General features: G+C 26.3%; 3 protein-coding genes across 9 annotated transcripts in view; 1 reads left to right on the forward strand and 2 right to left on the reverse strand.

Annotated features, from left to right (window-relative positions):
• Positions 1-4,504, reverse strand: part of LOC126900874 (probable G-protein coupled receptor 21) — a 61,583-nt gene extending 57,079 nt beyond the window's left edge. For all 5 annotated transcript variants that reach the window (XM_050676878.1, XM_050676873.1, XM_050676876.1 and 2 more), the window contains exon 1: positions 4,261-4,504. The gene's annotated coding sequence lies outside the window, so the exon portion shown is untranslated. The remainder of the gene's footprint in view (positions 1-4,260) is intronic.
• A 2,832-nt stretch (positions 4,505-7,336) lies between these two features.
• LOC126901223 (phytanoyl-CoA dioxygenase, peroxisomal-like) lies at positions 7,337-10,603 on the reverse strand. Of its 2 annotated transcripts, none has more exons than XM_050677571.1 (8): positions 10,325-10,603; positions 10,088-10,225; positions 9,597-9,762; positions 9,407-9,520; positions 9,196-9,348; positions 8,515-8,655; positions 7,668-7,808; positions 7,337-7,602 (listed from the first exon to the last, which is right to left on the reverse strand). In XM_050677571.1, exons 2-8 carry the CDS (start codon positions 10,210-10,212, stop codon positions 7,549-7,551), a joined length of 894 nt encoding a protein of 297 aa, XP_050533528.1. In that variant the 5' UTR covers positions 10,213-10,225; positions 10,325-10,603; the 3' UTR covers positions 7,337-7,548. The 2 variants fall into 2 exon arrangements, with proteins under 2 accessions (XP_050533528.1, XP_050533527.1); XM_050677570.1 differs by having other exon boundaries at positions 10,394-10,602.
• A 3,390-nt stretch (positions 10,604-13,993) lies between these two features.
• Positions 13,994-15,461, forward strand: LOC126900631 (acyl carrier protein, mitochondrial). 2 transcript variants are annotated; one of them, XM_050676484.1, is made up of 4 exons: positions 13,994-14,264; positions 14,356-14,469; positions 15,123-15,210; positions 15,275-15,461. In XM_050676484.1, the coding sequence occupies exons 1-4, from the start codon at positions 14,121-14,123 to the stop codon at positions 15,364-15,366; spliced, it is 438 nt and encodes a 145-aa protein (XP_050532441.1). In that variant the 5' UTR covers positions 13,994-14,120; the 3' UTR covers positions 15,367-15,461. The 2 variants fall into 2 exon arrangements, with proteins under 2 accessions (XP_050532441.1, XP_050532442.1); XM_050676485.1 differs by lacking the exon at positions 14,356-14,469 and adding an exon at positions 14,502-14,606 and having other exon boundaries at positions 13,997-14,264.
• The last annotated feature ends 110 nt before the right edge of the window (positions 15,462-15,571 follow it).

Raw genomic sequence — 15,571 nt, forward strand, 5'->3', positions numbered from 1 at the left:
TCCCATTCGTATGTTATTATAAAATTAGTAGTTGATTGTCCGCCACAATAAACGTACTTACTACTAATTAACATCATTTTTCTAACTTCTTTTCAGTGTAGATTTATTCAGAATTAATTCATATCGCCTTATCCACACGGATCTTTTGGCTAAACAGTGTTAAGTACATTAAATATATTCATAATTATATATACTAGTACCTATTTTTACAATATTTAAAATCGAAAATGTCCATTTTTCGTTTTTATCGATTAAATTAAATTTATTGGCTGCTGGTTTGTATTGATCAGAAAATAAAAAAATTACTACTTTGGTTTTTACTTCAATAATTCAACACCACAAGATATGAGATTATGTTTTAGATATTTTTTAACATTTTGTTTAAAAAAATTAATTTTTTTAGTAAAAGTACATTAATTTTGATCGTCTAGTTATAGGCCGAATTTCTTTAACTAAACTTTCGACATTATCTATAATGTAAATTAAAATGCTATAAATAAACAACAGACAGAAAATTATACTTAATGGTTATTTATTATTCACAACATAAGTCTTGTAGGTAAACAAAACTATGATAATCTCAAGACATTTATGTGTTATATTTAAAAACAATACTCAATGGAGCTTTGCCAGTTACATAATAGCACAACATTGCTAATAAACCAAAAAATTATAAAAAACTAATTATATACGGAAAATTTGCCGAAGAGCCATAAAAAAACATAGTACATATAGGATACCAAAATAATTAACATAAATATTAAAATAAATTTTTTTTACTCCTAAGTGAGATTATTTAAATTACATCTACGTTCACATAAATTACAATAAAAATAAAGTTAAACCAGCCTAAAGATTACAGAAGTGTTTATTTTGAAAATATTCTCCTCGACAAAAGTTTATATTACAAGTTTTTTTTTCTTCACTTTTATAGTTATTACGTTGTAATTACTTTTTGAACATGCCGTCCCATCAATTATTTCCAATCTATCATTTTACCTATGTTTTTTTCTTACGGAATATTTAACAGAGTATCAAATGACTTGATAAAGATATTTTATGTAAACAATATAAAAATCATATTTTTGTTCTAAGCAATCAAAAATACATTTTTTATGGTTAATTAAACAACCTGCCATTTTAATATCACCAGTTTAAGACATGTATTGTATAATATTAATATTTTAATTACTTCATAATTTAATAGTAATCATTATACAATGTGTTATAAATAATTAAACATTTAAAATAATTTTTATCAAAAATCGATTTTATTGTAATTTTAAATAAATAAAAAAAAATTCAAAGCATCTATAAAAAAAACTGCACCGAATAATAATTCTAATTAATATACACAATATGTATCAATTTATTTGTTACACTAAACTGAAAGTATACGAAATATTTATGCGAATAGTAAAATGAAATTCTACTTATGTTCGCATTTAAAGGAAGTACGATTTTTGTTTGAAATTAGATTCACATAAACCAAACTATGGACAATAAAAGCGAATTAAGTGTATCATCAATGCGTGGATCGTATTTATTTCATTTGGATTACATTCGACTTTTTACATTTCACTGAAAAGATATAAAATTTTGATGGATATTTCATTGTCAAAGAAAAAATTGAATCAAATATGTACAATTCCGTTTGAATTTTGATGACAATTGATTTTTTCAGTTTAAAACTGCATATATTTCTTCAAAAAAGTTCTATTTAAACAAATTGAATTTAAAGATATATTTAGCCAATAAAATAACTAAAAATACTGTTAGACAACCATAATTTAAATAATTTGTAAGTGCGCAAACTGTTAACTGTAGCTATTTGTTTATTAGACCAATTACTTTATTGATTAAACACAAACAACATGTGTATTTTTTTATTTATACTGACGATAAAAGAATATAAATATATCATAAATAAATCGTTACAGATTATTAACAAATACGAGAAACTCTTCTATAATACTGTTGTTCGTGTTAAATTTAACATTCTAAGAATTTTTTTAATAACAACTCACCGTATAAACTAAGTACACTAATTACTATTACATTTGCCAGACATCATCAAAACGATGTCTGGTTTCATTTTTGCATATTTCATTAACTAACCACTGGTGTTAATTTTTTTTTATTCATTTTTTTTTTGCTTATTTCATTTGTATAATTTTCCTTTTATACTTTTAACAATATTAACATTCTTGACAATAGTTTATTCATTACCGTTTTTACAAAAATTGGATTTTCTAAGTAAAGTTTACTGAATAAAATTAATAAATCGTTAAAAAGAAAAAATGTTAATTACTACTGCAAACTATAATAACTTATCATAAAAATTATACGTGTTTTAACCGATTCTTGTATGGGTTTGCACAATATTTTCTAATGGTTAATTGAGTTATAAACTCTTATTTTCGAAGTCAAATTGAAATAATATTAAATATTATAATGTTTGAGAATTTTATCCAAACAAATTTTGCTTTTTTCAATAATCGTACTAGAAATTTAATTCGAAATTCGATTCAACAATAGATTTCAATTGGATTTCCAGAATGAATTTAATACTGCTTATTTATATTCAGGAAAAACCCATATGAAGCTAATTCAATTTAAGTTATATAATTTAAGAGTTATTAAAATATATTTATAATTAGAGCTAGAAATTATAAGCATTTTGTTAAGTTATTCTGAACACACCATCAGACAGTACAAATATTTTATTAATTGACTTGAAAATTTAGTAATGTGTTATTACAAGGGTTATAATTTTGGGGGATGAGATTTATCTTTGCTTAAGATGGAATACATTTCTACGTTACTATATAATCATATGACAAAGATGCACATACTTCGAACAAAATTTTGAAATGCGTATAATTCCTAAACTCTATTATTAATCACAAAACCTTTTATTGGTTTCAAATTTTTTAATATTTTTCAATAATTATTATTTAGGTAATAAATACTTAACTTTTACAGATTTTTTTTTCAATAAAAATTATTTCAAATGATCTCCTATATATTATACATAATTAATAAAATGAATTGTTTTAGAACTATATCAAATATAGTTCTAAAAATAGTCATTGTGTTAGTTTTTGAAAGAGCACAGCGATATTTTTTACTGAATCATTCAATGGTGTTATTTTTATAATTACTGCAATTGAAATTTATTTTTATGAATCAAGTGATAAATTGACTTGACTGCAATTATTCATTATGAAAACAATAATTTTAACAATTGCGATGGTCTTAAGTTTAAGCTTGTAGTTTAAACATTCTTGTTGATTTGGCAACCGGCCAGCGGTGCACGTGCGTTCGACTTAATATTGGAACCGCCAAATATTTATGGAAAGTAATCCGTTTAAACAAATTAGACAAGTTGCGCAAATAAAACATCATTAATTACGTTTAAATGATTTTCAACGTTTATTGTCCTACTCGTATTTAAACATTAACCGCCGCCGATATAGTTCGAAAGCGTCTTTAATTGATTGAATACTAAAGTTAGAGGATGCGGTTTTAATAATGCGTTCAAGTAAATTCGCCAACATGCGTAAGATTTTATTGAGTTTAAACTACAATTTCATCAGCGCCAACTCGAACAGTTCTAATGTAATTTTTAAACATCCGTCGGCATAACTCGTGTTATTGTAACAAATTTGCACAAAACTTTTAATACTTTGCTCGAGACGTAATGTCACAACGTCGTGTTGTGCGTGAAAAACAAATAACGTCTCTGTAAATAATTGTTTGCGCGTCAGTTTGTATTCTTTTCCTATTTCGCAAAATACAGTAACCAGTATTGCTGTCGTTTCAAATAGCTATTGTTTCTTCATCCACGTGTTTCCACCCTCACTACGGCTTTAAAAAATCCCATTGACAGTATATCTTCGGAGTACAAAACCCTTGTTAAAAATAATTTACCACCTACTAATTTTTAGGGCGCCTTCGACTTTTCAACTGTCAGTCGCACATGTATTCGAGCCTCTGTGATGTCCCGACAAAAAAAATAATAACTATGCGCGCGCTTTATGCTGTTTTACACGAATGTGTCGTTTTTTTAGTACTATCAAAAGCGATTACGCCTTAGGCGGTTTTTTATATTTATACACCAGAAATGGTCTATAATGCGTTCGACGGTCGTCTATTGTGCAAACGCATGTCATTATTAACACTAGAACATTTCCACAGATAAATGAATAAATAACTGCTGGTGTTACTATTACGATACTTAAACGCGCTTATGAATACCTTTTATAGATTTAGATGGGAGTTCGGGTGTTTTCTGCATTGGCGATGTTCGGCATAAACGTTGCGTCCGTCGCGAAATTGAGTCGTCCGCAGCAAACCGGTAGAAAACGAGTTGCACAATAACTCGTCGCAGTATTGTTGTAATCGTGGCGCGAAACGGACTTTTCGAGACAGCGCGAGATTTGTCGCCGATAGCCGGGTGTACGACTGACGTTGCCCGTGGACTAGACGTCCAACACGCCACCGAAAGCGTTGTCCAACAACAAGTGTGACTTGTTCACGGCGGCGCTTGCGTGCGTCGACTCCTGCGCTAGTCCCTTGGGCAGCCAAATCTCGGCCTTCTCCGCAACCGTCTGCTTACACATTACTACCGCAGCTTAAGTATTTAACCAACATCATTTGCCCGTACACGCAGTGGTCTCTTAAGCCTTATTCTAGAATTGACAAGACATATAACAGTTATTGGTGATTGTGTATGTTCCCATTGTGTGCCCGTATCAGACATTTCATACCGTGCAGAGCTTTTTAAACTCGTTTTGACAGTCTGTTGATGTATTGACGTAGAGAGTTAAGTTTGACTGATCGAACAAATAAGACGTGATTACTAATTCGTGTAGTTCTAATCTCGGTCCAATTCAATGGCTTGTCGGGACAGCGTGCATCCAATCAATCAATGTGTTCGCACAAATTTGGAAAAAATTATGGAAATTAATCATGACATTTGAATTAGTACATACCCAATAGAATTACACACATAATACGCGTGTAATTACATTATTACATATTGCGCGTGTTTAAGTAACATGTGGTGTCTATTCTCAACGGTACAACGTGTACAAAACAGCATTACATTTTCTTTCTGACAAACTTTGTTTAAAAAACGTAAATTTAAAATGGCACTTGCCAATTTCAATAGCAAACAACACAGTAAAAGTATTTTGCAATCGGATTGACAAATTTCATTAAAATAAACTGTAATTAAAAATGTCATTTTTAGTTTTATGTAAATTATAGCTAATAGACTGACTGTATAGAACTCGCTGTAGCCCTCTAAAAATTCTGCTTTTTGGGGCAACATCATCATTTATAATTATTATTGTAAAATTAAATATTAGTTTTAATTTACATTATATTATCTTTGTATTTTTTAAGAAATTGTAATAACTTCATAATTTATATACTAATGCAATTTTGATATTTGACGATGAATCTCTCTCTATAAACTAAATTTACATGATTTATATTGCAACTAGAGATGATTATCTAACGAATAATTAAAATAATGTAATACATTTTATTTTATGTAATTATGGTTTCTTATTACTCTGCACACAAAATAAATGGATAGTTATTTATAACAAAATATTTTCTCACAATTGGAATTATTGAATTGTTGTGTTAGACTCAAATGAAAGCGCTAACTGGGAAAATAATAGTTAAGAAAAAATACAATAATGATTTACATTTATCTCTTACTAGTTTAGACATTTAATAATAGACTCAAAATTACAATTTTTAGAGCAGTCCAGGGGGCAGGCACCTCAACTTCCACGATCAACCATTATGATGTCCAATTAAGTAAAATTCATTTCTACACTAAACGTATTTTTTTTTTTTATTTTACATTTAACAACATAAATAACTTTTTTAATAAGAATATTAGTAAAAAAAATTTTATCTAAATTTTCACATTTAAACAATTGATTTTTTCACTGGATTTATAAGAAATCAAAGAATTTTTTTATTTAATATTGAAGGTCATGTCTCCAACTAAATACAATTTGTGAATTTTGAAGTATTGTTGGACAAATTACCTTATATAAAGATGTTATAATACCTGAAGGCTTTGCATTATAATGCAGAGTCTTCATAGAAAGAATAGGCCTATAGCAAAAAACCCTATATTACATTTTGATAATTATTTTTTTGGTCATTATTTTAGAAAAAAAAATTAGGGCTATTAAATGTCTAGTATCGAAACCCAAAAACTAAATTTGGGGTTTTAATTACTGAAGAAAGAATTCAAAAAATATATTAAAATTATTGTTAAAATAATACTTTCCTACTTCACGTCCAAATTTTGATTTGAACATTCGCAAAGGTAAAAATAAATCTCTCAGAGAAGTAATCTTTATCAACACTACATCTTACTTAATTGACAATAAAGTAGTTTTTATTTAATTCCAGAAGCTTTTCTGAAGCTACATCTATTCTTTTCATCAAACTGTATACAGAAAAAAGTGAAATGTCCATAAAAGACATTATTGACTAAGTTTGCTCTATACAACCGCCATAAATTCTATATATTCTACCTATTCATTTTACAGCAGTCATTGTTCCTCTTTCTACTACACCCTTCAATAAACATTTTATGGATGTATTAATTTCATGCTGTAAATCAGTAGAACTCCAGACACGTATAAAAAACGTGATACGAATACTTCGTTGCAATGACTGTATTATAAAGTTGTGAAAGAAGTTAAAATGGAAAAATACGTTTGATCATATAAATAAATTATTGGTTTAATTTATTAGACAAAATAAATATTGTTAAATAAGTATGCAAACTTAATATTAAAATTTACCAAATCTCAAGACTTTACTTTTCTTTAGCATCTTAAAGTGTCTAAACCATTAAAATCTAAGCTAATCAAAGTTCTCTAATTATCTTTCATCTAAATGATTTCAAGAGATTACCACGTTTATTTAGATTAAAACAGATACAACTAACTTGTAACAAGAGATTATTTAAAGGGATCAAATTAACTTTGTCGCCCTGTTATTGTTTCTATTTCATTGTACATAGACAAATACATAATTTGCGTTTTAACTACAATATAATTAACAAGTAACTTGAAGTTAAAATGATAATGATTACTATAACAAATTACTACTAGTAGAAGTCAATGTTAATAACTATTATATTTTCTTTTTTTTTTCATTTAGCCATTCATTATCAAAATCACATTGAAAGAGCTTAATATTATTTTCTGCTCTGACTCCTAGTTTTCAAATATTCTCTGTTCATAAAAAAATGAGTAACATGTAAAAAAAGTTTTTTAAAAAATACACTCTGTTCAATAAAATAATTTTATTAATATTATGTATAAAAATAACAAGTTAAAACAATAAAAATAACAATAACAATAATAATTATTTATACAAAAACGATTTTAACAAAAAAAATTAATGATATGTTTATATTTATTAAGAATTTCATAATAATATAAATTATATAAAAATTAGTCAATGAAAAAATAAATTAAACTCCAAAACACTTAACTTAAATTATAGGTTTGCTTTAGTTCCTCTAATTAACCGAGAACGTATTTTCCAAACAAACTGAAAAAACATTAATTTCAAATTAATAATTATTGAATTAAAAAACAAATCAATTTTATAATTACTGAAAAGTCAACATCTTTTATGCCTCTTTTAGCAAGTATATCCATTATTTCATCTTGAATGTTTTCTTGCGTTGAACCTGCTACATTTATGTATTGGCAATCAGATGAGGCATAATGAACCGAAATTGCTTTGCGAAAATCCTTAGACAATTAGTAATAAGTAAGCAATGGGCAAAAATATTTTTAATTGTGAATATAGTTATACAAATATATCTGTATAATTATAATAATTAGAGATGACCCGAATATTCAGTAACTACTAACTACTTGTGGTGTATTCAGTGTATTCAGCCAATATTTCTGGAGTAATTTATACTTGGCTACTCAATGTCATATACAGAGTGTTAACTAAGTAAGGAAACATGAAAGTTGTTACAAACAATGAGATCGATAAAAACTTGTTTTTTCAGTTACTGAACACTTTATATAACTATTTAACCAAAAAAATTTTAATATTTGGTTAAATTCATCAATATCAAATTTGAATTTACCTGATATTGTAACAACACTTGATTTAAGAGATAAGACCATGCTATAAATATAAAATTATGGTATGAATTATCATTATATTGAATTTCAAATTTAATCAGGTACCTATTGGATCCTTTTTTAATTAAAATTATGGAGAAATTAATTAATGTCATGATTAAATTTTTTGGAAACTCCTATAGTTTCAAGTCATTTATTTTAGTCTTGAATTTATACCATTTACACCTAAATAGGATACTTATTGAAATCATAACTACTTAACCAAAACAACTAGGTCTTTACATTTAAAGATACATCATAACATTTTTTAATTATCAAAGTATAAATTAAAAATTTTAAGTACAAAGTCAAAACATACTTGTGTGATATTAATTCCAGATCCATGCACTAACAAGGGATGGAAAAACAAAGTATCACCTTTATTCATTTCTACAAATATTGATTTCTGGTTGTTTATTTCCTTATTTTGAATTCCATAATACATTTTATTAATTTCTCCCTAGAAAAAAATTGAAATTTGTAATTTCATATAAATAAAGTCAAAAGATCAAATAGTCGATAACAGAATTTTCACAAAATAATCTACTATCTGTGGCAAATGAAGGGGTAGGGTTCTAGAGTTTTATTTCTCTTTCCGAAACAGGTTTAGCTATATAGTAAAAGAGTGAAGTTTCCTATAGGGCTATTATTAATCTTTAGTGTAAATAATAATTTAACTAAAATTTTATGTATACTACTATTCACTATAAACACTGAGTGACTTATGATTAACCTTACTTAAAAACAAAATTATTTATTGTATTCATATAATATAAAATATTAATGATTTTTAAAATTTGAAAATAGAGTTCACTTATGATTTCTCATCTTAGTTTTTATCTCGACTAAAGATTATAATCAAAACGATCATTTGAAGATTGTCCTGTATTTTATAAAAGTTGTCACATTTGCAAAAACTCATCCTGTTTTAGAGTTTATTTATGATATAAAAATACATAACTCAAAAGAAGCAAAAAGTTTTATTTTAACTTAAACTTACTTCTTTTGGATTAGGATAAGAATGAGGAAACAATTTTCCAGTATGGGATCCTGGAAAAATATAAAGGCAGCCATTATCTTTAGTAACTGGCACCACAGCAGTCCATGAAGCCACAATTAAATTAGGTGGACGAAAAGGAAAATAATGAAGGTCCTATAAACATATTTAACAAAAAATATATATTTAAATAATTATACTTTTAAGTTAATACTTGATGTGAGGGATGTCTTGAACTTTTGGTACCAATATCTGGCTGTTTATTTATGAACATTGAGTGCATAGCCATAACATTTCTTCCGATGATACTTTCAATTATATCTATCATCTATTATAATAACGCAATTTATTACAGTAATACTATTAATAAAATGAAATTTCTATAATGTTAAAATAAATCTTACTTTTGGGTACCTGGCATATTCATAGAATTCATCATCCCATAATATATCTTGTGCTTTACCATATAAGTTTTCTCCTTTATAACCTCGGTTCATACGAGAAATATCTTTCATTAAAGTTATTCCATTTTGACAAATTTTTCCATTGCATAAGTCAAGAAAACGTTCACTAAAACCAAAAAAAAATTAGAATAATAAATATTTCAAAAATAGTAAATAAAAAACAAGTTTATTTTTCATACTATAATAAATATTAACATTTAATTTGGAAAATTTCACAATATTAGTATGTTAGTTTTAAAAATACATAGTTGACACTCATTTATAATAAATTAAGAACATCAAATAAAAAAATGAGTTAGATATGATGGAAACTGGGTGAAACAGTTTTGCTAGATGCTACTTTTTGGTCTTGATTAATTGTAGAAATAGAAACATCGTAAAATACATTAAATGAACATTTATTTTCAAGTATCAAATAAAATATAACTTACTTGCATCTGTCCAATAAATAATCTGGAACTAGTTTTTGAACGAGTAAAAAACCATTTGTTTCATAAAAATCTCGCTGCTCATTAGACAGAGCAAAATTCGATATTGAGTACTTATATACATTCATATTTTAAGACGATCTATTAACAGAAATAATAAAAATAAATACAATTCTGATAAATTACAACGAGTTGTAACTACAAAATTATAGGTGTTAAAGTAGAATAAAATTCTAATACAATTTTAATAATTTGAACGTTTCATAATGTATAATTTCTGTTATACATTTTGTTTGATTACAAACTAACCATAGGTTAAAGTATTGGACTGCGAAACAAACAATTTTATGACGTATTACATGTTTCATTGACAATCATGTTTACTTTGACTAATTACGTTATAATTAATAAAGATACTCTCTGACAAACAACACCTTGTTATGAATCAAGAAAACAGAAAAAATTAATAGAAGCACAGAAAACAAAACTTTTATCTCATCAGTGATAGCAGTATTTTATCAACTGTTTTTCAAGCTAAAATAATTGAGCCGTTTTTTTGTTTTATAAGATAATATTAATACGTCCTATAATTGTGATTAACAGATAATAATTGCCTGCTATTATTTGCACGTCATCCTATTAGACTAGGAGCTCTAAGTTTCTACTAACAAATTAAATTTTTACCATTGCTGAATAGTAAATATTGTCTTTATTTTAAAACGCTTTCTTTAACTCACTCAAGTCTATTTTAAAGGGATTTTAAGGATAAACGACGAATACTAATTTACATTAACATATCCCATATAACACATACGCCGTAAAAATAATAACGTATACATATTGCATAACTTTAATTGTTTTTTACAAAATAAATGGACGATTTTTATAAGATAGTCAAGTTAAAAATAGTAATTTTTTAGAAATCAAAAAAATAAAATATTTTTATCTGTTGCTAGATACTAATTTTTAAATTTCAATCAAAATTAGAAAAATACTATTCTACTTTTAGGAACAATATTACGTTAAATGTTCTCTACAACCTAATGAAAACTTCAAATACACTTAATATATGATCTAAAAATGACAAAATTTGACATGACCAACTTCAACAAATTTTTTCTTTAATTAGTTTGATTATTCAGATATTTAGTGGGTTAATAGATACGGTTGGTCATTTAAAATATTTAAGTAAAAAAGACAAGTGTTAAGAATATGTTGAGTTTTAATATGAAAGGCTACATAAAATAGTTATACAGAAAATAAGTCTTTATTGAGAAACAATATAAATTTTAATAATGTGTGTGCTGCCAGTGACACACTCGTGAGTAGTGGACAATTCCCGCTACTAATTTGTATAGTATTTATCAATACGTAACACTTCTTTATTTATGAAATTATAATACACTTGTATTTTTAATAATTACCAACGTATAAATAAAAGTTTCAAGTTAATGAGAGAGTAAGATTTAGCTTATAATTGATCATTCATAACAAGACAAGATATGCATTCATATAAACAGATTACAAGTGTAATACACAGTGTAAGATTTGTTGTTATTGTTTGAATAATTATTACTATTATTAATTGGAGAACGCTAAACAGGTTTTTTAAGTTCTAACAGGTCGGGGAGATTTTTTTGAAGCATTATTGCTAAGTGAACACAGTTGAATCTGTGTGATCACTGTTATCTATGTCAGTATTTTTACTTACGGAAGATAACGAGCCAATAATTTTGTTTTGTGGCCAAATTTGGACGTCGTGTCTTGTGCATATGAAACTGTGATCTGATATAACTTTGTGTTTTGTCACTTATGTTTTCAGTGACAGGTGAAAATTTTGCAGAATTATCACACGATGCCTCACAATAAACATCTCTAAATATCTCTTAAGATATTTCATTTTTACGGGTGACATACAATTTTAGCTCATTGTACAAGATCGATCTTGTACAATGAGCTAAAATCGTCACGATCGTCACTCCTTTCAACTATTTTTGTCGCGTTTAGGACTCGTAGTTTGATCTCTATTTATTTTAATTTTAATTTTAGACCAGTCTAATGGGAATTGTGATTTTTCATAAATAATAATTAAAGAAATGCTTTCGTCATCGTCCACGTTTTTGCTATTGGAATGATTAATTTTGGCTTTCAAAAGAAAATCAGCTATTTTTTTCCGAATTAATGAACTTAATGTCAAAATAGAATGAGGATAAAACATATGCCTATCGTTGTAAACGATTTGCTGCGTATTTTGAAACACCATTTTTATGCATAGAGATAATCATACAATTTTTGAGTGCTGAATATTATAGCTAGTCTTTCTTTTTCTATTAGTGGAAACTTACACTCGGCATCAGAATTATGAGGGTACACATGTGATAAGACTATATTTTGTGTAACGAAGAATTGTCTACTATTAAGTGGTATTTTTTTGATTATAGTATGCTAATGTGGCCCTTGAAATAAGAATTTGTTTAATTTTTTTATATGAATTATCACAATTTGATAATTAGTGCCATTTAATGTCATTACGTAAAAGTGTGTAAAATGGTTTTAATATTTCAGTTACGTTTGGAATACACTTCATGTAATACGTTACTAAATCTAAAAATGATTAACGCGTGTAAACCTTTTTCATCTATTCTATGACCAAGATAATCCATTGATTTTTGTAAAAACTTTCATTTCTTTAGCTTTACTCCCAAATCGCAGTTATGTAAAACATTTAATAATTTACCTAATTATATGTTGTGTTCCTGAATTGTATACCCACCACTATTATGTCATTTTGAAATACACCAATACCAATATCTTGCTGTGGACATTTCCATAGCTTTTTGGAATTCACTCACTGATGATTTTATTCTGAATTAACTTCTAGTTTAATAGTAAAGAACTTTGTAAATATTTATCGTGGTATACTTACGATCCGAGAATAGAGACAGGGTAGAGACCACCCTAAATTTCTTTTGGCCTAGGACCAATATTCCCACTAAAAATGTCATTATTTTCATCAAATATGAATAAAAATGCGTACAGACGTTTAAATTATTCTATTATGATTACATTTGGGAACTACAGTTATTATTATGAGGACTATATTTTAATTTATGTTTCTATATAACATTATCTAATAATATAAGTAGAGGATCTTTATTGAATATCAATAAATAAATTACCTAATTTCGGATACCCAAACACGTTATATACTAAACGTTAGAGTCGTTATAATTTTATGTAAAATATATTTCATCTTTATAGAACGCTATGTCTTCATAATAATGAATAAAGACGAAAAATCTTGAACGTTTAACGAACGAACCTACCGAATATTATTAGTTTAAAAAGGAAACGTATAAATATTTTGTTTAATGGTCTTAAAGCGTCAAATTTGAAATAATCTCACGTCCCATTCAAAAAATATATGTCCATATTATGTACATATTTTTAATTACTAATTACCATTTATTTCATAAACTAATTTGTTAATTGTACAGCAGCGCCCTTTGAAGAGGTAAATTTATTTTTATTTATAAGTTTTTTTTATACATATAAAGATCGCCTTTCAAAATTGACTTGTAATATATGTTAACTTTATTAATATAATATTTATTTGTCTTATATGTAAAAATTACTAATTTGATAAATTAAAAATAATTATCTAACCCAAAAATTGTAAAAAAACAAATTGTTTCTCTTAACAAAGATAAATAAATTCAAACATTTGAATACTCATATAAATAAACTATTAATTAAAAACGAAATTTAGATAAAAAAAAAGAAAATAATTGATTACTAAATTATTTTTTAGTTTATTAAAATCTTTATCGTGCAATGGCGTTATCAAAATACCCAAGTACTTTACAAGCATAACCTAAAAAAATCATATGTTTCGTTTTCGGTGTAATAATTTAGGAATCTCGACCTTGTGATAATTATCCCGGATAGCACTTTGATCGGTTATTAGAATTTCTGATTGAAATTCTTCATTAAATTGTATTAAATAAGTAATAATAAGTTATTCTCACATAAAAATATGGCTTCTCTAGGGAAGACATTTCGTAATGCATTCTCTAACTCAAGTCTATTGGTATTGAGGAGATGTTCGATGATTCCAGAAAAACGTCATATTAGTCAAGTGACTATTAACAGCCTTAACTTAAAGATAAACACACCTTTAGTAAGTGAAATTTTTATTAATATTTGAACTTAAAAGAGAAGATATGTATAGTGGTTGAAAGAGGGAAGTTAAAAAAATTTATGGTTTTAAGGTATTTGGTCAATGGTATTCAAACAGTACAACTTCCAATAAATTGTTATTGACTGAAGTAGAATCTAGAGTTCTAAAAGTGTGCAAAGCGTACGATAAAGTTACAGCAGACAAGGTATGTAATATTCAATTTATTTTCTATTTCAGACAAGTATCCAGAGGTACAGCGTCAAGCCACCAATGACTATTGAACAAATTAAAAAACGTGTACTATTGGTATTACAATTATATGATAAAGTTAATCCAGATAAGGTATAAATAATTTAAATAAAATTGGTTGATATTTTTCAATGATTATTCTTAATAATCTTCGTCTTGTAATTAAAAACCTTTAGTACTACAAATTAACTATATTTTTAACTACAGTTTTATTTTTTAAACTTATTAATTTATTTTTAGGCTTTTTGGGATTATGATTCAAACTTTTTTTAAATTTTGATACTTTTTCTAATAGCTTTTTTAGCATTTTTCTTTATGTATTTTAATTTATATTACTTTTTGTTACATATTTTCCTTAAAGGTTAAAACTAATTTTCATTAAAAATCAAAATTAGGCATAAATATTTAGTTATAAATTTTCGATAATAATATTAATAAAAAAATTGTATGTTTTAAGTTAGACCATTTTAATCAAAAACTATACTTAGTTAATGTATAAATTATAATGATAAAGTAATGGAAAAATAGTGTCATATTTAGTTTTAATTGAAATTAATATGTTATAAAGTTTATTATTATGTGCTAATTTTTTTCTCTTTTTTTTTTTAGCTGAGTCTAGAATCACATTTTATAAATGATCTTGGTTTAGATTCTCTTGATCATGTTGAAGTTATTATGGCTATAGAAGATGAATTTGGTACTAATGTTTTATTTTTACTCATATTTAGCAAAAATTCTTATCATTGTAAATTAATGTATAGGCTTTGAAATACCGGATGAAGATGCTGAAAAGTTGCATAGACCTAAGGATATTGTTCAATATGTGTGTGATCGAGAAGATATTTATGATTGAAGAAGTAATCCTGTATTTTCATTAAATTTTGTAGTTTTGCTAAGTGTTATGGAAAAAAAAATTATAACGTTCTATTAAAACGATGCTGTTTTGTATACATTTTTTTTTTTTAAGAATATGAGTGTAATAAGTGTTGAAAAATTTGAGTTATTTAAAATAACTGATTTCTAAATTCTAGATAACCTATTAATGTGAATAAGTGTTC

This window comes from Daktulosphaira vitifoliae, unplaced genomic scaffold (genome assembly GCF_025091365.1).
Source record: "Daktulosphaira vitifoliae isolate Bord-2020 unplaced genomic scaffold, ASM2509136v1 Scaffold_3, whole genome shotgun sequence".
In the NCBI taxonomy this organism is placed as follows: Eukaryota; Metazoa; Arthropoda; class Insecta; order Hemiptera; family Phylloxeridae; genus Daktulosphaira; species Daktulosphaira vitifoliae.

Coding starts and splice junctions, on each gene's coding strand:
- LOC126900631 (XM_050676484.1), top strand. CDS start 14,121: ATGGCTTCTCTAGGGAAGACATTTCGTAATGCATTCTCTAACTCAAGT. Junction 14,265..14,355: donor TAAAGATAAACACACCTTTA/GTAAGTGAAATT, acceptor TATGGTTTTAAG/GTATTTGGTCAATGGTATTC. Junction 14,470..15,122: donor ATAAAGTTACAGCAGACAAG/GTATGTAATATT, acceptor TTTTTTTTTTAG/CTGAGTCTAGAATCACATTT.
- LOC126901223 (XM_050677571.1), bottom strand. CDS start 10,212: ATGAATGTATATAAGTACTCAATATCGAATTTTGCTCTGTCTAATGAG. Junction 9,349..9,406: donor CAAGACATCCCTCACATCAA/GTATTAACTTAA, acceptor ATATGTTTATAG/GACCTTCATTATTTTCCTTT. Junction 8,656..9,195: donor CTTATCCTAATCCAAAAGAA/GTAAGTTTAAGT, acceptor ATTTTTTTCTAG/GGAGAAATTAATAAAATGTA.